Source organism: Microtus oregoni, unplaced genomic scaffold (genome assembly GCF_018167655.1).
Source record: "Microtus oregoni isolate MIOR12 unplaced genomic scaffold, Mior012 000008F_ref0000371, whole genome shotgun sequence".
NCBI classification, from domain to species: Eukaryota; Metazoa; Chordata; class Mammalia; order Rodentia; family Cricetidae; genus Microtus; species Microtus oregoni.
Genome location: NW_024543067.1, coordinates 40784835 through 40808030, shown reverse-complemented (window position 1 = coordinate 40808030; position 23196 = coordinate 40784835). Strand labels below are relative to the sequence as shown.

The 23196-nt window shown below is 43.1% G+C and overlaps 1 protein-coding gene across 2 annotated transcripts in view; it reads right to left on the bottom strand.

Annotated features, from left to right (window-relative positions):
• The window catches only part of Npsr1 (neuropeptide S receptor 1), a 180766-nt gene that overhangs the window by 665 nt on the left and 156905 nt on the right, over positions 1-23196 (bottom strand). For both annotated transcript variants that reach the window (XM_041657614.1, XM_041657615.1), the window contains 3 exons: positions 13155-13231; positions 4206-4292; positions 432-612 (listed from right to left, as the gene is read on the bottom strand). In XM_041657614.1, the coding sequence (XP_041513548.1) occupies positions 432-612; positions 4206-4292; positions 13155-13231 (345 nt within the window). The remainder of the gene's footprint in view (positions 1-431; positions 613-4205; positions 4293-13154; positions 13232-23196) is intronic.

The following is a 23196-nucleotide window of genomic DNA, read 5'->3' as shown; positions in this document are numbered from 1 at the left end:
TACTCCCCATCTAATGAGAACAGATGAAAACCAGCAGGATGACAGCAGCTGTCAGGGGGTCAAATTTCAGCTCTGCTACTAAAGATCAGTAAATCCTCAAAAATGTCACTCAATCTTGTGAGCCTTACTCTATAAAACTTTACCTCTGAAGTAGTAAAAACATCCCATTTCGTATTCCCAGCAGGCTTACACTCAGGCAGTTCATGGGGGAAGTTTCCATCAAAATTAAGAACCTTCACGTGTGTAGCACTGCCACGGCCTGAACCTGGATCTGAGGTCACCAGACTAGTGGGTACTTCCTAACCTTTAAGCCCCTCATCTATGAAATGGGAATTCCATAACCTGATGATCAGGTTCGGGAAGGAAATGGGAATCAGGGTCTAGATGTTAAAACTGGTAGCGTGTCAGGCACCAATGCAAACACAGCTTACTTGCAGGGGAAGCAGATGGAGCTGCTGAAGACGCAGTAGATGAGCGGGTTGATGGCACTGTTCAGGGCTGGCAGGTTCTGGATGATCACAGAGGCAAAGAAGCGCTCCTTGGTGTCCGGAAGCAGGTTGAAATTGTCCAGCATGTCAAAGAGGAAGTATGGGCTCCAGCAGCAGATGAAAGCTGGGGAGAAGAGAGCCGTTAGCGCCATCATGGCCACAGCTGAAACATCACTCTTGGTTGGTTATGGCTGACTGGAATTTTAACTGGGATGTTGTTTGGTGCTAGAGTTCTCTGCGCAATACTGGCCTGGGTATGTTGTTGTAAACAGTTTGGTGTTTTGGAACAGGACTGTCACGCTTGCTTAAATATGCGTATGGATATGCACATGTCCTGTAGACACCATTCCTGAGCTGAGACTTCCTGGATGCCCTCTATCTGGAAAGGGGGCTCTGATTTCCACTGGTGTGGACTTATTGCTGAAAGTCTGGGATCTGATAAACAGTCAGGGCTTCCCACCCATCACAGTGCTGAAGGAAAATGAGCAGGACCCTTCAAAGATCCCCTGAAACAGACAGAACAGGATGAAATCTGATCACATTGATTTCTAGTTCTAGGACATACAAAATGATACTATTATTTTTAAAGCATGGGCCGTAAATGAAGTCATTATGATCTCAAGTTGCTTTCCTATGTCTAAGCTAGCCTTTCCCCAAAGCACTCATCCAATACTCTGTCTAGATCAACTGTGTGTGAGTTCAGTGCCTCGGAGGATATGAAGGAGATGTAGGAATCTCAATTGTGATGGTTAATTTATGTGCCATCTTGACAAGGATCCAACATTTGGTTAAATATCAATCTAGTTGTGTCTGTGAGGTTGTTTCTGAGAGAGATCTTGCCTTCTGCTGGTGAAGAGGCCTCATCTGTTCTATTGAAGGCATAAATATAACAAGGAGGATGAGGATGTATGAGAATTCATTCTTCCCGCTTGGTTCTCTTTGAGAAACAAATATGGAGCAATAGCCCAAACTTGGAATTAAACAGGAGTATAAAGAGTCAGTTTTATTCTTGAACATTTGGGTTCAGATCCAGACTTGAATTCTTGAATTTATTTTAGTGGCTATCAGAGTTTCCCACTCCACCATGGAGCCTGAGATTTCTTGATCTTCATGAGCCAGTGAAGTGATATCTATCTATCTATCTATCTATCTATCTATCTATCTATCTATCTATCTATCTATCATCTATCTACCTATCATCTATCTATCTATCTATCTATCATCTATCTACCTATCATCTATCTATCTATCTATCTATCTATCTATCATCTATCTATCATCTATCTACCTATCATATATCTATCTATCTATCTATCTATCTATCTATCTATCATCTATTTATCTATCATCTATCTATCTATAATCTATTTGTGTCATTTATCCTTCTGTCATAAAGCTAGCTACCACTTATATATCTGCCATTTCTCTGGATAACACAGGCAAACTCAGAACTGCATGGCCTTGGGTTCCTCTACACCAACCTGCTCCACTTGTCACATCACTGTGGCTTTATTTTCTCAACCCTTTCTCACCCCCAGAATTTGCCCTAGAGTAGAAGTTCAGCACCCATGGACATCCTCATGCAGGGGCAACTATCTTCCATTGTCATTAGATAAAAATTCAGGAACTTGATTCAGAAGTTGAAAAAGAGAAATTAATTCATAATTCCCCCCATAAATGGACTTGATATCTTAAATGGGAATAATTGAAAAACTTAAGATCACCATCTTTCTGTGTTCTAGGTGGTTAATGCCATTACTGGAACAGTTCTTATGCACCAAGGGCAACACCATTTTTTTTCTCTCTCCCTTTCTCTCCCCGCCCCCTGTGTGTGTGTGCATGCAAATCTGTGTATGTGTATTTTATAAGATTGTCAGTCCTTCTTCATATTAGAGCTAGAAGTTCATAAGTCAATATTTTGTCTCATATTTGTTTGGAATTGCCAACTTGGCACTTATGAGATACTGTAGTTTGGAGAGCTAACAATTTTTATAGATGCACATGAATATTTTAATAAATATTGAAGCTTTCAGAAATATAGTCCCCTTATGGACAAGATGAGTTTGTTCAATTTGAAGCCTTACCAGTTTTTTTTTGACTGCTTGGAAAATCATGTAGTGACAGTAAAACTGCTTGTATTTGTGCGTCTCAATGGAAACATCTGTATTTGTTGTCAGTTGTAGCATTACAGGTATAGGCATTTGATTTCTTTATTACTCTTCCAGTGAAGTTGTGCCCATATGGTTGCATATAAAAGCTGGCATTGCTCTATTATAAAGCTTTTTAACTTAACTCTTACTCTAGCTAATTATTAGAGTAGTATGTTGACTTTAAAAAATACAGTAGTTATTAATATTGATACTTATCATTTTATGATGGTAAAAGAGCATTACAAAAATATTTGCTATAGATAGGCTATTTCATTATGACAGCATGCTGGCCTGCCCTTGGGCACTCCTGTCTGCAGACTGGACAGACCTCATAAGGAATAAAAATTTCTGATTGAACAGGAATACATCAGCTTGGGAATGCATGTTTACGAGTGTATTTCCTCTCTCATCATCCAGAAAATGGGCGTCTGTGATTCTGGCTGTGAAGGCAAGGAATCTTTGCTCTCCTTCAGAAGCCTCTGAAAGAGTTCCTAGAGATTGGATGAGCCTTGAATGCCCCTGCAGCTCAGCTGGTGTGTGCTGTGTGCCTTTTCTCTGATGGCTTAGCCAGGCTGAATGCAGGCTGTTTGGCATTTTGTATTTTAGAAAGGAAGAAAGAGCTATTCTTGTGATTTGACACACAGCTAAGGTCTTTCTGGGGGCTCCTAAGTGCTTCTAAAGGAGCAGAGGTGAGACATATCAGCTAAACAAGAAGGAAACAGCACACATTCCTGCCCTTCTATATCTGCATCCATTTATTCATTACACAAGTATTAACTCAGTGGTGTATGTGTAACTTAACTTTAGGATAGCATGATTAACTCAAGGGCAAGTCATTGACCTTATGGATTTATAATTGTGTCAGGAAAGATATACTTAATATATATATATATATCCTATATTAAGATATGTCTTAATAAAACTGTATTTATGAATGTGTCTCATGCTAGATACAGTTAGAAAACAGGGACAAATCAGCAAGCTGGGATGAAGTGAAAGGAGAGTTATATAAACATACTCATCAGGGTAGCCTGAGGAGGTGTCATTGTTGGGGAACAAAGTAAGAGGAAGTGAGGCATGCATATCTCTTACCATTTTGGACAGACAGCAGTGCAAACTGATTTTATAGATTCTAAGTGCAGGAAGAAAAGAGCAGAAGACAAGAAGTGTGAGGAATATAGGCTTCGGCCATAAGGGAAGTATTATTGACTCTGAAATTAAATATCCAGAAGTAGAAGAATGCACATCTACTATTTCATAGGGGAGACAATGTCTTAAATAAAGCCTCTGAGTCAAGGGTGATTTGTTTAGAAGCTCAGTCCTAATCAGATTGTCTAAGAGTGATTCAGACCATGATTTTGGTGGGCAACTATATTCACAGAGAGAGGGATTAGGAGCCAATTATCGGCTCTTAAAGCAACCAGACACACTGATGAATCCTGCACTTTTCATTGTAATGAAAAGTAGAAGTGCCTGTACCATATTCCTTCCCTGCATGGCCTGGCTATCCCCAGTTTGCTTTCAGAGTGGTATTCAGTTGTGTGACACAAGGAGAGATATTTCTTACCGAGGATAATGACGATGCTATACTTGATGGCCTTGATTTTTGCTCTCGAGATGAGCCCTCGGTTGTAGCTGCTGCATAGTTTGCCATCTGTAGACAAGAAGGGTCGTAAAATGGACAAAATGTTAAAAGGACAAGGAAGGTTAGACTTTCAGACCTGCTTATGTTCTGCTGCTCTGGGGTAATCTTAGACTTGGATGGTTCAGGGATGGCTGCTAGGACCTGTTCAGTTTGCAATCTAATGCAAATGCCACGAGGTGCCCACACTCTCTCTTAGAAGATAAGGTCAGGCCACTGAAACAGCCAAAGCTGGAATTAGAGCACAGAGCTACAAGGGGTGGAGCCTACTTGTTGAGGGGTGCTCTCAGGCTTGAGCTGTGCGGAGTCACCCATAAAGTCACTGCAGTTACCCCTAGAATGGCTTCTGCAGACCAATTCACTGAAACTCTGCTCTCTGTAAAGCCCAAGGCACAAGACAGAGCCACGTCTGAACCGGCATATAAACTCTAGTCATGCGGGACTGCCATCTCAGGGCGAGATAGTCATGGGAGGACTGTGAGAATCTGTGGAGGGGGCTTTGTTATGGTTCAAGTCCATGAATTAAAGGATCAAAAATGTGTGCTGAATAAATCGATACCTTCTTCTTACAATCGAGTTATTACATAGTTATTAAACTATGGTTGATTGAGATGCGCAGAAAGTGCAATAGATCTGGTGAAATGAGTGAAGAGAAGGGGATTGGCAGATGGAAGGTTGGCCACAGGACCCCTTGCCGGAAGGATTTATTGCTCTCAGAACTTCCCATCTCATAGGACTTGAAACCTTCACATACACTCAGGGAATAAACATCGGGAAAACGCAGGAAAGCTGTCTAAAGTTCCCAGTCTTGGTTTCCTAATTTGGGAATTAAAACTGTATCTCAGGTGACAACCTCTCTGCCGGCATACCAGTCACTTTGTCACTTGGCTTGAATTACGTTTTAACAGTGTTTTGGGACAAAAGGGAGATGTCTTTACAGAGGAAAACTGACAGTATTACTACCCTAGACAGTCTATTATACAATGGTGTTGCCATAGACAGCAGGAAATTATCAGGGTGAGATTATCTCCACAGGGGCAGGGAAAGATGGTAGCAGATCACATTATGTCTTTCGAAGTGTCCCCACATGCTGGCCCAAGGTAACAGCTGGTCCCTAAGCACTGTGGCTTTGAAAACTTAATTTGTCTTTCAGGGAAGTTTTTGAGAATGACATTTGTGCTCTGAAATCTTTTAAAATGGAAAATCTCAACACTTTCCACAGGGCGACTGGATGACAATATCATCAACTCCCTGCCCTCTGGATCTCCCAATGAGATCAGTGAAAATCATCTTTAATGTGACCACTCCAGCAAAGGCAAAGCCTCCAGCTTCACAGACAGCTCTTCAAAGAGAGCTGAGTTACAGGATACAGGTAATTCCCCTTTATTGGGAGATAAAAGGATTATTTCTACTCAGGACTCGGCACTGAGCTGGACTGAAAGCAGTGAAATTCAGCTCTCACTGGCTGAATGGCTTGTACAGCTGGGAGGAGAGGGCTCGTTAGATCCGAAGCTGGAAGAAGCATGCTTGCTAACCCTGCTTTCGTTCCAGGGTGCAACCGTAGTGGGGTCACAGCAGAGGTTTGGTTTTCAATGGGTCAGCTCCAGTTTTTAATCTTCCCAAGGACACAGGCTCCTTTCAGAGTTACTAGCTTCTCATTATTTCTTGTTTGCTTGTTTATGTAATTCTATAATTTTTCTACTTTTTCTTTAAAGATTTATTTATTTATCTATTTATTTATTTATCTATCTATCTATTTATTTATTTATTTATTTATTTATTTATTTATGCATGAGTGCTCTGTCTGCGTGGACACCTTCCTGCCAGAAGAGGGCATCAGATCTCATTACAGATGGTTGTGAGCTAGCATGTGATTGCTGGGAATTGAACTCAGAACCTCTGGAAGAGCACTAGTTCTTTTAATGGCCGAGCCATTTCCTCAGCCAATAATTATATAATTATTACTGTGGAGAACAGAATGTGAGTGCCGTGATGAATGTACGGAGTCAGGGAACATGTACGGAGTCAGGGAACATGTGGGGTTGGATTTCCCCTTCCACCTGTACGTGAACTCAAGGGGTTGACTCAGGTTTGAGAAGAAGGCATCTTTAAACACTGAGCCATCTCGCTGGCACAGAATCCCATTTGCCATGTGATCCCAGCCCTTGGATCTGGGTACTGGTCCTCTGGAACTCTGCCCTCTATGCCACTGAAACAGCACATTCGGGAACTTTGAATGGAGGTGAATTTCCTTCCTGTTGCATAGGGAGGCTCCCCTCCCCCGCCAGGACCTGGAATGTGGGCAGGAGGTTTGCTTGCGACAAGGAAGTCTAGTTCAGAAATGTTTTAAAACAAGTTTTATGTGTTGAAATTTCGTGCACTTCAGGTTGATTTCTTTAAATGAATATTTTGAAGATTTTAAAGCTTATAATCAATTTTGATCAACAAGAAATTTTCATCCACAAACATAACCCAGCTGCCCCTGGAGCCCTCAGCTAAAGGCTTTTGTCTCCATGGCCTGCTTTCTCAACTATGGGATGGACTGTCTCCTTTCCAGGGTCCTTCTGGGGCTAGATTTTCTGGCAAACACAAGGGTATATCTGAGAATATGCCCAGATCTTCCCCGGCCACCATATTCCCAGGCGGCCACTTTGTCTTGGTCAGGTCTGTATTGTTGCTGCTGCTCTGGGAAGCTTTTCCTACACCCCAGCCCCCAGTTCTCCACTGAGACACTCCTTTGGAGAGGCCCTGGCTTGGGCAGCATCTGTGCAACAGCTGCAGCCTCTTTAGAACCACCCTGGATGCTCTCTGAAGATGCTCGTGCCCATGTGCAGCCACCGTTCCCTGCTCTCTGCTTCAAGACTCTGGATCTCATTCAGCCCGTCCATCACAGATTGATCAACATCACTGCCCATCCTGGGGCTGCCTGCTCTCAACCTTCTGCTACCAGCTCCCGGAGCAACGGCTTCACTTTCTGCTCTCTGTTGTTGCAGGGGCTTGAGTAGAGTTGAGGAATCTTCCAGGACTTTGGGCATCTTGAGGATCACATCCAGCTCCCTCCCACCCCAGTGACCACAGTAAGGAGTGTGATTATGCCAGAATGTTTCAGCTGACCCAAAACTTACATAGCCTTTTGACCTTAAATCCCTGGGAGAACTTCTGTCCCTTTCTCGTCTTGGACTGTGCCTACCCACCCAATTAGCTTTCTTGTCTGAGGCTTTTCTCAGGTTTTTTTGTTTGTTTGTTTGTTTGCTTGCTTGCTTTTTGTTTGTTGTTTTTTTACCTCTAACAGGAAGTAACACCAGTGTCTGAGGGAGTGTCAACAAACTCACAGGTTATTTGTTTCTGTACTCTGCCCTTCAGTTTAGGCAAAGAGCTCTAGTGCCAAGGGATCCATGCCCTCTTCAGGCATTCCTGGGTACAAAGCATACTCCTAGCACACATACACACATGTGGGGAAATACTCAAACATATAAAATAAAAAGAAACAAATATTTTAACATTTTAAATACTGTTTTGTTAAGGGTACTCATGTTTCAGAATTAATATAGCTGCTAGAGTTACCCTTGCCGTAGCAGACATTGGTACTGTATATGTAATGCTGCCTTTATAGAAACACAAAACACAGCCTGGCGGTGGTGGTGCATGCCTTTAATCCTAGCACTTGGGAGGCAGAGGCAGGCGGATCTCTGTGAGTTCGAGGCCAGCCTGGTCTACAAGAGCTAGTTCCAGGATAGGCCCCAAAGCTACAGAGAAACCCTGTCTCGAAAAAACAAAAACAAAAAAAACAAAAAACAAAAACAAACAACAACAACAAAAAAAAAAAAAAGAAAAGAAAAAAAAAAAAGAAACACAAGACACTGATCAGCCAGGAAGCTGGGATACTGTGATCTGTTTGCTGGATGAGCCACATGCTGAGCCTGGCAAGAGGATCTGTGTGCCCACTCCATCAGAGCACAGGAGGTGAGGGGGGTAAACTGAGTGCTAACAGTGGATTAGCTTGATTGTTATTGTATTGATTTGGTACCAGCCGTGTTTAGGAAGGAACCGGAGAAAAAGAAATGAGCTTCGATTGGAGTTGGTTGACTTAACAAGGACAATAAAGGAGATAGAGAAAGTCTCCACATTTCTCATCGTGTGGAGCTGTGAGCAACAACTGTCTGCTCTGCACTGGATGTATTTCTCATGTGGCCTCTTGGGAAGTGAAAATACAAAGCGACCTTGAACCAGCCTTTTCTAAATGTGCACATTCGGACAAGAACAGCCCGTTCCCAAATGAAGCCATTAGCATTGAGAAATTGGAACAACAACAACAAAAATACCTCTTTAAGATTTAACCTTGAGGCAAAGATCAAACCAAGGACTTGGCTTCCCCCTTGTTGCTTCAGAGGCCTCAGGATGGATCCATTGAGTGGAGGGATGGGGACTGAAAAGGGAAGAGGACCAAGGTTTAGATCTGAGGATTTGGCTATGGCTGCCAGCCTGTGAGGCAGACGAGAAGCAAACAGATCAGCAGTCTGAGGCAGGCATAAGGAATGTTACTGCCGAGCAACCCAAAAAGCATTAAATTTGTGTGCATGCCAGCCCTTAGATTTGCCAGATCATTTTCTAGACCAATTCTGTGGGTGGACAGTTGTATCTACTTGAGAATTAAATCCACACTACCCTAGTTATTGATGGAGCTCCGAGTTTGGTTTTCCTTTCTGATAAATGCCTGTTCGTGCTTTGCTGAGTTTTTTTTTTTTTAAACATGTTATTGGCTTTAAAATCCCCTTTTAAAATGGCTCTGTAGGAGTTCCCCATGCATTCCCTCAGCTCATCTTTTTCTAGGCCACTCATGGAGTGTGCACACTGGCTTTCACAATGCGGACACAGTCAAACTTGCACTCTCACTTGCAATTTAATTCAGCATGCATCTTGTCTGTAACATCTTTTATTTTCCAGCATCATAAAGATATTACCTAACTTTTGTTTAAAAATTTAAAAACATATTTTTATGTCTAAGATTCTAATTTCCCTGGAGTTATGTTTGTCTGTAGATTGAAGTAAAGTTTTAATTTATTTCCCCATGACCTTCTGATATATGTCAAGAACTATGTATGTATAGATCTATTTTGGGCCATATTATTTTCTACTGTTATCTATTTTATGTCAATGTCTTTCTACTCACAGCTTTGACTTTAAAATAAACTTATATTTGGCACAGAAAAACATTCCTACTTTTTTCTATTTTTTTTTTCAGGAATAATTTGGATTTTCTTGGCTCCTCAACTTTTCTGTCTTATAAACATCTACCAGACTCAAAAAATGTTTTAATTCTCCTTTGATGGGAATTGTATTAGTTTGCTGATTAGCTGGGACCAGCCAACATATTAACGACATGGCATAGTGCTAGCTACAAAACTCCACAGTAGTCATCTGCTCATATCTTTGCTTTCCCTCATGGGTTTTTCTAGACATAAGTAGAAAGGTGTTGCGTCCTCAGCTGATGCTGAGAGCACTCCATGGGCTCATCAGAAAGCTTCTGGCTATGAAGCAGAACTTCAACCTAGTACCTAATCTAAAGGGTTTTTTTCCCCTCTCTACCTCATTCTGCCTCATAGAATTTGAAACCTGCCATTTGACACAGTATTGATCACATCGCACCCACAAAGCCATGATGGGGAGACCCTGTTCTCTCCATAAATGTTATACCTTGTCAGTTTCATGGCTTGCCCTCCCCAATCTCCCATCCTTGTGCAGTAAATGCCCTCACCATAAGGTACAGTTTGTCCCAGACTTCAAATGCACGTGACTGTGTGAAAGCTTATGTTTGTGGCCTACAGCATCTGTCTGTGGGAAAGCCTTTCGGTCATTTATGAAACTGTTTCCTTTCTGTTTTCTTCGAGTCAACCCCTGGGTGGGAAAAAGCAAACACACTTGTCAGCAAGAAGGGCTCCACACTAAGGACGACTTGGGCTTGGCAGACAGTGTTTACAAAGGGAGCTTCTGTTCACACTAATCTTAGCCAATGTACCTTGTTGATGAGCATTAACCCTGGCATGCCAACACTGCTGGAGATCCCATTACCAGCCAGCTCCTGAGAGCCTTGGCTGTTCTGACACACGGGACGTCAAGGAAAGTCCATTGAGGAATAAAATTCACAGGATAAACTCTGGAGATTGCAGCTAGCCTCATTCTGGAAGGAGATCACGGAGGGTGACAAGCTGAACACAGGTGTAATAGAGATTTAAAATTATATTTATAAGTAATGAAAACTGACAGTAGCCATTTCTAATTTAGAGCAAGGCAATGTTGGGCATATTAGTGGACATATGTAGAGAGCCACACCTGATGGCAATGTAGAGAGCTGCGTGGAGCCACCTGATGGTACTGGCAACCGCCCTCCGCGATCCCGAAAGGAAGTGCTCTTTATGATAATCAACTCCTATGGCTAAGGCCTGACCTATGCTATGATCACGCAATGATTATCAGCTGCCTGCATATGCGTGAGCCTATGGGCAGTGCCCACCTGGCAGTTCGGGGTTGGCAGCCCATGCCTACTTAAGGGCTGGGAGAGGTTTGCCCGGAGAGAGAGGGGAAGAGAGAGAGAAGTGTAAAAAGTCCTGAAATAAAACTGCAGTGAGAAGAGCTTCGGTGGTCGCGTCATCCTTGCAGGACGAGGGTGGCCGTGACAGACATATATCTCTAAGTTGCTTTGTACTGACTCAGTCCTGGAAGTTGGGGAAGCCCAATGTCATCACTAAAATATACAACAGAAGGGAGATAATAAGGGGCCCTACAGAGAGAAAGGAGCTGGCTGACAGTGATGGGGAGGCTTGCTGAAGATCACCCCAGATCTATGCCTTTGTGTGGCTTGCTCCTTTTTTCTGATTGGTGAACTCAAGGAAAATGAGGTAAACTTCACCATAGATCATTGAGTGAGGAGTGTAGGCAACAGAAGAGCTATTGGGGGTATGAACAGGAGGGTAAAGACTCAGAGGGACAGGCAGGAACAAACACACCAACCTTTTGTAATGGGCAGAAATCACAGGATAGAGGATTAAAATATTGGTATCCTAGCTACCCTCACCTTCAAATAGAGAACAAAGCTTTAGAGATGAGGGGAGGCTTCTCCTTGGGAGTGCTGTGGGCGGTATGCTGGACAAAGATCTAGAGTTTGGATTTTTAATAAAAACGCTCGGGAGGGGGTAAATTCGGGCTCGTTAAAAAGCCATTTATCACTTCTCTTTCTTTAATTTCTTTCCTTGTGGGAGATGAACGGGCTTAAAGGAAAAAGCATGGGTGTCCTAATCAGTGACATGCACTTGAATCCTGGTCATGTCACCATGTGCCACATATAGAAACTGCAATTCGTCTCACTGTTGAGCCCCCTTTTATCTGCATAATATCACCTTGAAAGCTGGACAGGGATTAGAGAGGTAACAAAAGAAAGGGATTCCCGTGGCCAACAGAAGATGTTCTGTCTCTCCCTCTGTCCTGTCTGTGTCACTGGGATATAGGATCTAAGATTTGTGTCTATTGTCCTATACCGCTTCTACCAAGCAGGAGAACACAGCAGAACACACCTGCATTAAGATGGAGATGCCAAGATTCGCATACCTCTCCAAATTCTCTAGGGAAAGAGACACAAATGCTCATATCCGATAAACCTTGTGGATCCTCTTGGCTATCTCCTATCACATGAGCTAAGACACTTCTACCGTGTTAAACCAAGCTCTATCGATGGCTGGTGCAGAGTGAGGGAGCTCAAGTCCAAACAAAGATTAGAAAAATAATCTAATGCAGACACTCATTTACCTCACTGGAGCCTTAAAAAGTCATTTGACTTTGTACGGTGGCATGGCTTGCAGTGATAGATCTGCAGCAGAAGCCAACTTCTTCCAATGTTTTGTATAGTACTTAGTGGTTGCTATTTGAGTTCAGATGGTGTGTGTTGTGCTGTGTTGTGTGTATGTGTGTGTGTGTGTGTTTTATAGTATATAGAAGTCTAAGTGTGTGAACATCTGTAGATGTTTTGTACATGTGGGCCTATGGGGTATGTGCTTGTGTTCACGTAAGGGATGAGAGGAACATGGGACCTAAACAGAGTGGTTTCATTCTACATAACTGCCACATTATAGCAAGGCTGGAAACCTGTCTTCTTCCTGGCTCATCTGTTTTTTGGGTCTTTTCCGGTGCATCCACCCACATAGCATTCCTAGAGGTGCCCTGCAACTAAGTTCAGTGAAATGGAATTTAGGGAAGGGCTGTCTCGTGCCAGTCTTGTTTGGGCTAGAATATCAGGGAAGGCATGTGGACTGAGCTGTGCCTGATGTCAGGGCTAAGATCATCCTCTAATCAGATGGTAGATTTGCCCATTTCTAAATCCAAGCCAAACAGAGAAGTCCATCTTCAAGCTTCATAGGCATGTTGTACTCTCAAAGTTCTTTGTGCCTGGAACACATTTAGGGTGACTCCCCATACTGCCTCAAAAGTTGCTTCAAGGGACTTTGCTTGTATGACTGGACAAGTTACAGGTGCCCTCTCCCTTTTCCTATGTATATTTTTTGCATTTTAATTAATTAATTAATTGCTTATTCGTGTGGGGTTCAGCAGACAACTTTCTGGAGTCCATTCTCTCTTTCTACCATGTCAATTCTGGGTGTTGAACTCATGTCCTCTGACTTGGCAACAAGTGTCCCTACACCCTGAACCACATCTCTCCAGCCTTCTCCAGGAGTTTTCAGGGAAAGACAGAGCCCTCTGAGCAGATTTTGGGGTCTCCGTTGTTGGGTCCTGCTGGAACCAAGCACGCTTGTGGATCCAGGCAGCCGCAGCTCCTTCCGCTAGAGGAGAAGTCCTGCAGGAGGGTTGAGAGAGTCAGAGCCTTACCCAAGCAGTTGGAAATCACCGTCTCTTGGGCTTTGCTTTTAATCCAAATAGTTCGGATCACAAGGCCATACATGACACTGCAGAATGAACCACAGGGAACATTAACATGGTTGATCAGTTCCTCGTGTGAGGATCCAGAGGGGCTACCACTCCCGTTTCCCCTTGAGAAAGGTACCCTGGAGGGTTCTCAGCCATTCCTGCCAGCTATGCTTGCTGTTCTGAAGGACTATAAGAGCCAGTTGGATGGAGCTGCTAGTGTGTTAAATGAAGAGATGAAGACATAGAGGAGATAAATAATTTAGATATTCAACAGTGCAGCATGGATTATAATTTGGACACTATAACCTTTGGAGGCAGAAAGACCTAGGATTATGTACATGTCAATGCATATGTTATTGAAGTTTAGTTACTTTTGACACTTTCAAGGGACTGTGTGTGGCGGGAGGGGGTGTGTGGAGACCTGTGGTTGACACCAGTAGTCATCCACCTATTTCTCTTCTACCTTTTCAATGAAGTTGGCTTTCTAAACCCCAGATTAAGACATGGTTTGTTTCTCTGGTCAGCTTGCATTTGAGAAACCCCTGTAGATTTTGGAGTTCCAAGGCTGGAATTATAGAGGGACCTCGCAAATGCTAGAAAAATGTCCATTATGTAGCTCAGGCTGGTTTGAAGCACATGGTCCTTCTGAATACTCTATAAAGGCTGGGATTACAGGAATATGGTAGCATATCCCCTCACGATAGTCCAGCCTCTGTGTCCCTCCATTGTATTCTTGCCATAGTGTGATCTTGTCTCCTTAGGTTTAACAGGGACCTATTACTTGCCTCAGCTAAATTCTTGCAGTCCCTAGGGTTACACAGAATGGAACAATCGTCTAACTGCATATTTCTCAAGGCTGCCTTTAATCCTGAAGACCAAGTGAAATTAATTCTGCAAAAATAGGAGAGAGCTTGGAAAGACATTTTCTGAGTTGTACCTCCAGTGACCTTCCACACCTACTAAGCCCCTTGATGATCACTTACCCATTACAGATCTGGTTAATCTTGTCCAGGTCCCAACAGAGACACTGCATGCTGGAGATCTATACTGTTTCAACGCACTAAGCTTGTGATAACTTGTTATACAGTAATTGATAACCAACACTCAAAGCCTGAGTTGAGAGTCTGTAGCGCACACCTCTTGAAATTTAGTGTCAAATGTGATTATATTTAAAAAGCTGAGCATGCATAGGGCTTGCATATCAGTGGACTTAAGAGTGCAATTTCCCTTCTTCTTGCCTGAATCCCGAGTTTTCCACTTTCCATCACACCCCCACTTCTCCAGTGATGAGGTCTGTGCCAGCAGAATGTCAATAACACACACACATCAGCAAATTTTGTGTTTCACATCTCCTTTGATAAATACAAGAATTTCAACTCTTCTTAACACCATTTGACACTTAAAAGTTTACTGAATGCATCGACTAAAAACTTTGGGAAAGCACTGCTTTATTTTTAAACTGCATAATCTTTCCTCTTGAGAATTGGTAGTTAAAAAAAATCAGAGTTCCAATTTGTAGTAGCTGACAAAGCACTAATGGATTCTAATGGGCTTTAGACTATAACTTAATTAATGATGATGTTAAAACTTTGTTTCTTAATGCTTTTTTCATTCTTGCTCTGGGAGCTCCTCTTAGTGCCCCAGGGACCCCCAGGTCTTGGTGCAGTATTCTCTTCTTTCTCATTCTACCGTCTAGGGATTTTCCGGTACTCTATGGCCCCATTAAGGGAAAAGATGAGAGAAGGTTAGCAGTGAGGCTTTTCTTTGTTCTAAATGAAACATTTGCTAGATCAGAACTCAGTTCCCAGGAGAAGGCAGCACAAGGTGTCTTAGTTACTTTTCTAGTTGTTACCAAAGATCTGAGAAGCAGCAGTCTCAGGGAAGAAGGGTAGATTTGGACTCTCAGTTTAAGGAGAGGGCATGGAGACCAGAATAGCCCACAGCTCTGTGACTCTGTCAACAGTCACGAGATGCTGCTGGCTCAGTTCAGAGATGGAACAGGAAGTAAGGTTGGGCTCTATCCTTAAGAACCCCCACTCCATCCCCTCCAAGATCTGCTTCCTGCAGTCGCATTTCATCTGCCAGAAGTTCCACAACCTCCCCAAAGAGAAGGAAACTACGTGAGCCCAAAGAGAACGGGACATTGTGTGTGTGTGTTAAACCACAACTCAAGGTGAGGTCGTGACCAGAAGGCATTAATGCTGTCTGGCCATGATCCCAGTATTTAACTCATTGCTAATTCAAATGTTACTAACAATGAGTCATAAGCATGATGGAAAAGTTCAGAAAGGTCATATAGGCTAAAGACTTGGGTCTAGGTGACGCCTCTTCTACTTATAGGCAATCAGAGGAGCATAAAGCCAAGACTGTCCCCGATAGTCAGCTAGACAAATGGAACCACAGCTTATGTATCTTTGTCATTTATTGTTCCAGGCAAGCTGCTTCTTAGAGCAACAGTCGCTGCTCAGAAATGTCTTCTTTGTAGTTTTCTCCATTTTTTCTCAACTTTTCCATCTAATTAGTGACCAAATGCTGTGGGCTGTCCCTTTACAATGACTCCAGAACCCACACTTCCTCTCCGTACTCTTCGGAAGTAGTACAAAGCTTTGTAATCTCTCTTTTTTTCTTTTAGAAAAAAATTCTTTTACATTGATAAAATACACTCAGATTACATTTTAATCCTTCTAATTAAATTGTTCTGTAACAATAGGTGTAGTCAAGCTGCTGTATGACTGGCATTGCTGCCTGTCTGTAGAATTTGTCATCTTCTCTGATGTTTTATTACTGTTCTAGTTTTGTGAGGAGACACCACGACTAAGGCAACTTATAAAAGCACGGAGCTGGGAGCTTTCTAACAGGTTTAGGTGCTTGGTCTGTGATTATCATGGTGGGAAGACGAGACACATGGTGATGGAGCAGAAGCTTTACAAACTGATCCACAGGCAGCAGTCAGAGAGAAAGACACTGTGCCTGGAGGGGGCTTTTGTAACCTCAAAGCCCACTACCAGTGGCACATCTCCTCCAAGGGCACTAACTCTTCCTAATCCTTCTGAAACACTTCCACCACCGACTGGAATCAATCATTGAGATGTATGAGTCTATGGAGGCCATTCTCGTTCAAACCACCAGATCAATCAAACAAAAGCAGGAGATGCTTCATGAATCTGCATAGTGTCCCTTTGTGGGAGCCATGCTAATCTCCTCAACTTTAGTCCAAGTGCTCTAGAAACACATGCACCTCCTAATCTCTTCCCTAGTAATATCATAATCTTTAAACACCTCTCTTCTGCTGCCATAGCCAGAGACCACAGCAGCATCAGTGATGGTGATGTAGGCTAGAAAGCTGCTCTCCAGCCGGACTCCTGGCTGCACCTGAGCAAGCTCGTTTCCCTGAGACACTATCACTCTCAGGACATCAAATCTCTCCACTACTTTCTCACTTCATTACACCCTCCTGCTCTTACCACCTCATTGCTTCTTGACAGATCTTTGTCTTGGGTTTCTCAGCCAATAGGAGCAGGACAACCAAATGAGTATGGGTCCTCCTTTCCTGAATAGTAGGCTTGGGTAAGAATGAGTTCCAGGGTTCTCCACCCCTCTTTGTTCTGTCCGTGGGATACATTTTCTTTTGTCTCTTTGTAGTCCATATTTTTCTACATGCTACTTTGCAGAGAAACACTCCCTGCCCTGTTTTATCACGGTCAGCTTTCTTCCTTGGACCATTCTGTTGGCCAAACACAGGCTGTGTAGAGCCTTGTCTACTGCAGTCCAGGGCTGAAGGTCATGCAGCCCAGAAAGGAAAGACAGTCTTTGATATTTTGAATACAACTTCTCCCGTGTCTTTCATTTCAGTAACTCTCTCAGGAGACTTAAACTTCTTGAAGGCATGAAAACTGAAGGACTTTTCTGCCTCAGGGCACCCCTGCCCTCTAACTATCTGTTTACTTCATGATCTATAGAAGGCAGTCTAAACAGCCCATTGTTCTTTATGGATTGCAGAGGCAATGTAGGATTGTGGATATTCTAGTAGTCACTAGAGTCAGGCTTGCAGGTCCCATTCCGACAATGCCAGGGATAAGCTTTATGCCTTCACTCTGGATCAGAATGACGAGAAACATCAGAAATCACATGGTTTGTGCTTTCACAGGTGATTCTGCACTAGCACAACAGAAACTCTGGGCCCCCAGGAGAGCAACAAAATGAAATGGCTGATTACACTTTTTGAAGTTGAATTCGGTCCAATATATATAATTTGTTTACATTTATGCAAATAACAGAAAGAAAGAAACACACGTATATGTTTTATTTATGTACAATAAGGTCCTGGGAGGCCACAGACTAACAGTGCACATTTGTGCTTCCAAGGGCAAGGAGCTGGCTAGAGGAAAATCTCTGCTTTTTATTTCATACCCATATGTACTCATGAGAAATGTAAAAGAAACATACTGTCTTTTCTATTACAGGGTTATGTAAGACAATACTCCATTTGAAAAGTATTGTAAAGAAGCCACTTGACAGAAATTCTAATTCTTGAAATCAACATTTCTATCCAGGGTTTCATCTGGTGCTAAGAGTTGCATCTTGTATATCAACTGTACCATTTTGAATTAGCCACAGTGTAAGAATGTGAGGCCAAGCTCTGACCACTGGGAGTGATGCCCAGGACCCCCTTTGCATTAGGAATAATAACCTAGTGGCTCCCACTGGTTGTGCTTTGCTACTAGATTTGATGCAGCTAAGCACTCTCTGCAGAAATAAAACTTATTACCTTGCCAAAATACTTTGGATTGTGCGGTCATTTTCCTAATACCCCGGACTCATTTTTAACTTGCTGAACACTTAAATGTGTAGTCTTGGATATCCATACTAAGTATCAGCCCCAGCTATGGCGTGGAGTCAAGATGTAAAAGAGGTAGACAATGGACAGGAAACTTTTGTACTAACCTGGTAAAGAAGTAACAGTCATGCCAGGGTTGCTCACTTGTTCTTGACCTGGTGATACCCTGTTTGGGGTGACTGGATGCCAGAGAGGAGAGAATATATCCAGAATAACTCTTGCCATTTATCTCAGGGATGTGGAGATGGGGAAAGAAGTTATGGCTCTTACCTCGTGTCTCAGCCCTCCATCATGGAGGTCATTAATCTGTGGTGAGCCTGCTGTGTCTGTTTCTCCATAAAGCATTCCTTGTTTCATTAGCCCAATCTCTCAATATGGTTCTGGGAACCATATAATAATAGCCTATGCCAACTGTGAGTGTTTTCTTTCTGTTTCATACAAGCTCATATTTTGTGGTTTCACATGTGAGCGATGGGAATAAGAACATAAAACCTCCACTTTCTTGATGACAAAGCTAGGGTGCCACAATTTTGACTTGCCAGAGAGATTAAAATATGCCTGTTTGCTTGGGAAGCTCTGAGCATAGAACAGAGGACCTCGTATTCTGTATAATAAAAAAGTCAACTATGATGCGAGCCTCTCATAAACACTATACCATTTCCTGTCACCACCAACATTTCGTGGTTAGGGCTGCTGGTTATTCCCATACACAGGTAGAGAATGTCAGAGCTGACCACAGCCTTGGCATTAACCATCACGTGGAGCTAGCACACCAACAGAGCACCACAGGCTTCTCTTTGGCATATCTAAGAACTCCATGACATCCTCCTAATGTGTTCAACCTATAGAGCAGGTGTGTCCCTTCTGTAGCTCCTATGGGGCTGTCCACCTTGACTGGTCTTATCCCTCACTGTATCTTGTCTGTTGTTCAGTCTGATGGCTTGATCCTGATGGTTAATTGGGTGATATCCAGAATCACTTAGAGATTGGCCTCTGGGCATGCATATTGGGATTATCTGAAAGTGGTTAGTAGGATGGGAAGACTGGTCTACTGTAGGTAAGGTGGAAGTATTTTCTGGGCTTAGATCCTTGACTACATGAAAAGAACACAAGAATTCACCACTGTTCATGGGTATGGGAGTGTTCCGGCTGTGTACATGTATCTGTATCACAAGCAAGTCTGATGCTCAAAGGGGCCAAGAGTGGGCCTAGTGCTACAGAAGGTTGTGAGCCACACTCAGGTGCCGGAAATTGTATACTAGATCCTCTGAAAGAACAGTAAGTGCTCTCAGTTGCTGAACCAGCTCTCCAGTCCCTCAATTTGCTTCCTGACTGCTGCTGTGACATAAGGAACACCATGATGACCTGTAATCCCAAACTGTGAGCCAAAATAAACCTTAAGCTTCTGTCACCAAAAACATGTTGTCCCAGCAACAAGGAAAGTACCTAAGACACACAAGGATATTCTTGAAGCCAGAATGGCTTGCCATCGCTGTAGCTCATGTATAAAGAAATATCTTGGAAAATGAACTTATAAAAAGACATGAGGAATAACAAAGCCATGAGTCTATCTGTGTGCAGCTGGGTTTGGGAAAGTTGAAGAAAGAATCAGTCTCTGAGAGGGGATGCTGGGACAACTTGTTCTTTAAGGAACTTACAGGAAAACTGAATGTTTTATATCCATAGCTAGTACCAGGCTCCATGGACTCTTAGAATAGAGAAACACTTGAATGGCCCCATCACTTGGTGCCACAGAATTAGCTGAGCTTTTTTATTTATTTTTTTGTTTGTTTGTTTGTTTGTTTTTCGAGACAGAATTTCTCTGTAGCTTTGGAAGTTGTCCTGGAACTAGCTCTTGTAGACCAGGCTGGCCTCAAACTCGCAGGGATACACCTGCCTCTGCCTCCCAAGTGCTAGGATTAAAGGCATGCACTACTACCGCCAAGCAAGCTGAGCTTTTTCTAAGGTTTGCAGGAAAGGGCATTCTACCAGTCTCTATGGTGATGATAAAGTCTGGTGCCACCAAGTATCGAAGAGTTGGGCATCAGGAAGAGAGTTTGTTGGGGCAAACTACAGAAAGCTCTGAAATGGGTCACATAGTTGTGATAACATGTATTTCTCAAAACTGTAAATTCAAGCTTGTGGCTATCCAAGTGTTAAAGTCCCCAGTTTCTTCCACAGTCCCCTGTTTCTCTATAGTGCAGGTTTTTCATGTCAGTTGGGCATCAACACAGAGATGAAGGGAGCAGAGATGAGCCCATTATCAGGCTTCTTGTTAAAAATCGGGGTCTTTTTTCCTGAACATAGTCTCTTCACATCTTTGGCTTGACCTGGATCATCCGTCTTTGAACTACTTTCATGTCAAGGGGAGGGGCTGCTAAGAGAATCTCGGAGTGGAAGTGGAATGGAGATTGGGCATACCACACAAACACCCACTGGTCTTGGAATGAACTAATGAGCATTTTTTTAAAAAAAAAAAAAACAGGAAAATTTTCACTACCTGGTAGATCATGTTATTTAGGCTGTCACTTCCTTTCCTGGTAAGATAAGTTGACACAGACCCCCACTATTCTCCTTGGCCTTAGGCATCATGCTCATGACTAGTACTGACCAAGTCTCTGGGGCCCTTTTAGCCAACATAGCCTTGTATTTCGCAGGAACTGCCTTAGCATGGGACTTTCCCACAGTCTGAGCCCTATGGTCCAAGCAAAATAAACTGATTTTTCTCACACACCACAAATCAGTGTTCCATAAATAATGTGCTCTTCCCACCTGCACCTCTGCAATACGACTACAGATCTTTGCTGCCTGCACCTTTGTCTCTGGGAGAGAAAATGATAGGAAGGTGAGAAATTAATTAGGTCACAAGAAATTAAGCACAGCGGAAGTGGAGCGACCACACACAGGCCAACAGCCTTACTGCAGCAATTAGACAGCTCCACCAAGTGAGCCCTGAAACCACAGGAGTTGTTCCGACCCAGAAAGGCAGAGTTCTGCCTTTGCTGTCAGTCATGGTGACTTCCAGCCTGGGGAACCGATTCAGTCCATGATGGAGCTGTGACATCTTTATTCATGCACACACAGCTCTCAAGAGCATTCGCTGCAGGTGGCATGATGTCTCGCCTTCTCCTTCATTCTTTCCTTGCATATATACTAATAGTTGAGCTATCATACACCCCAAAGTGATGTGAGCATGAAATAATCTGAGATTTCCACGTTAGGAGCACATATGTAAAGTGTGTGTGTGTGTGTGTGTGTGTGAGAGAGAGAGAGAGAGAGAGAGAGAGAGAGAGAGAGAGAGAGAGATAGGCATACAATGGGACTGACAGAGAGAGGCATACAATGGGACTGACAGAGACAGAGATAAGAGACCATGACTCAAGCACACATGTGCCACATTATTGCCAGTTACTATTTGGGCTGCATGGCTCAACTATTCCAACATTTACCAAATATTTATTGTATGCCAGACTGGGGACCAAGAAAACAAAGACAACAATCTGCATTAATTAGATACTGCCAATTACATCACCCCAAACTATCCCAAGTGTTACTTCTCCCGGAGTTGGCACAGACAACTCTCCCACAGCGTGTTGGAAAGGAGAAAGGATGGATGTGAAGGAGTTTGGACCAACCAAGGCAGGGTGATCCTGAAACTGCCATGAAGGTTTGTGGGTTACAGAAGTGGGCTGTCATTTGGAAATAGTTAATACGGGGGAGCAGAAGGCATCAGCACTCTGGAGTGGCCAGTGCCAATTCCTTCAGAACACATTAAAAATGGAGAAAGCTGTCTGTTAAGGAATATCTCCAAGGGTATAGAATGGGGGAAATGAAAACCTTTTCACATAAATGATTGTTAGAATATATTTTACTTGAAGAACACAAAAGCAGTACCAAAGCACAAGCATTTCCACCTCTTTTGTAATGAAGGAAATGCAATCTAAAGCAAAAATAAGAGTTAAATGTGGTAGCTCGCCTCTGTACTCCCACTACTTGCGAGGCAGAAATGGGCTGCAATGAGTTCTAGGCTAGCCTGGTCTACGTAGTGACCTGTGGGATGAATGGTCTGGGTTACAGAATGATGTTTTCTCAGTCTCCCACACAATCTCAGTTCTCCCAAACAAAACAAATAAAACACCCCAAACCACAAAATAAAACAACACTAATAACAAGCTAACAAATAAATACCCAAAGAAAGATTACAATACATTTTTTTGCCTATTATCATAGTGAACTTAAAAACATATACTGAGCATGGATTAGGAGTTATGAGGCATGGCTCCTACCACAATGAGTGAACATCATTGAGCTGTTTCTTAGTATAGGGATGTATGGAATTAAGAGTTTCTTTAATGTTACATGAAAGAGGTATCAACAACAGAATTAAGTCAGGGGAGATTAGAATAAAGAAAAAAGAAAGAAGGAAGTCGTCGAGAGACAAAAAAAGAGAGGGAGAGAAACAGAGAGATACAGATAGAGACAGAGTTGGAGACAGAAAGAGGGAGTATATAGTCAGTGCAATGTGTGCCTGAGCTTGGTTATGAGGTGGAGGATGCCTTTCCACCTCCCCTAGAGAGAGAAGGCAGTTCTCAGCCTAGAAAGGAGCTCATGGCTGACCCTCTGGCTTCCAAGAAGCTCAAGGTCATGGAAGGTGATCAATAGCCAAGAAGCAGAAGCAGTCGTAATGAAGACCCTGATATGGTGGCAGTGGCATGAAACCTCCTCTGAAATTATTTCCCAAACAAATTCAGTCTTGACTTTTCAAGCACACTTACAAACCAGGAATTAAGCCATGCTGCTGCAGAAAGCAGCCAAAGGAATGTGGGAACGATGACATGTTAGAGTCACAGATCTCCTGACAAATAAGCCAGGAAAGGGCTACCTAGAGCTGTGCAGGTCTCCTGCTGCAGGCACCTGCCTGGTGGGTGGCGACTCAGGAGGAGTGGCTCCGTGAAGGATAGGAAGTTAATTAGGAGTGAAGCCCCACCCAAGCCTCGCCCTGGGACCTGTGCCTGGTACTGAGCTGTGCTGGGCACTCCTACTAGCTTTTCTACTTTAAGCTTCCATTCTCTCCTTTCACTCAGTTCCTTCCAGCACTGTGAAGACTTACCTCAGTGATGTGTAAACTTTGTCCTTCATCTTGCTACCCAGCCTTCTCTGATTCAA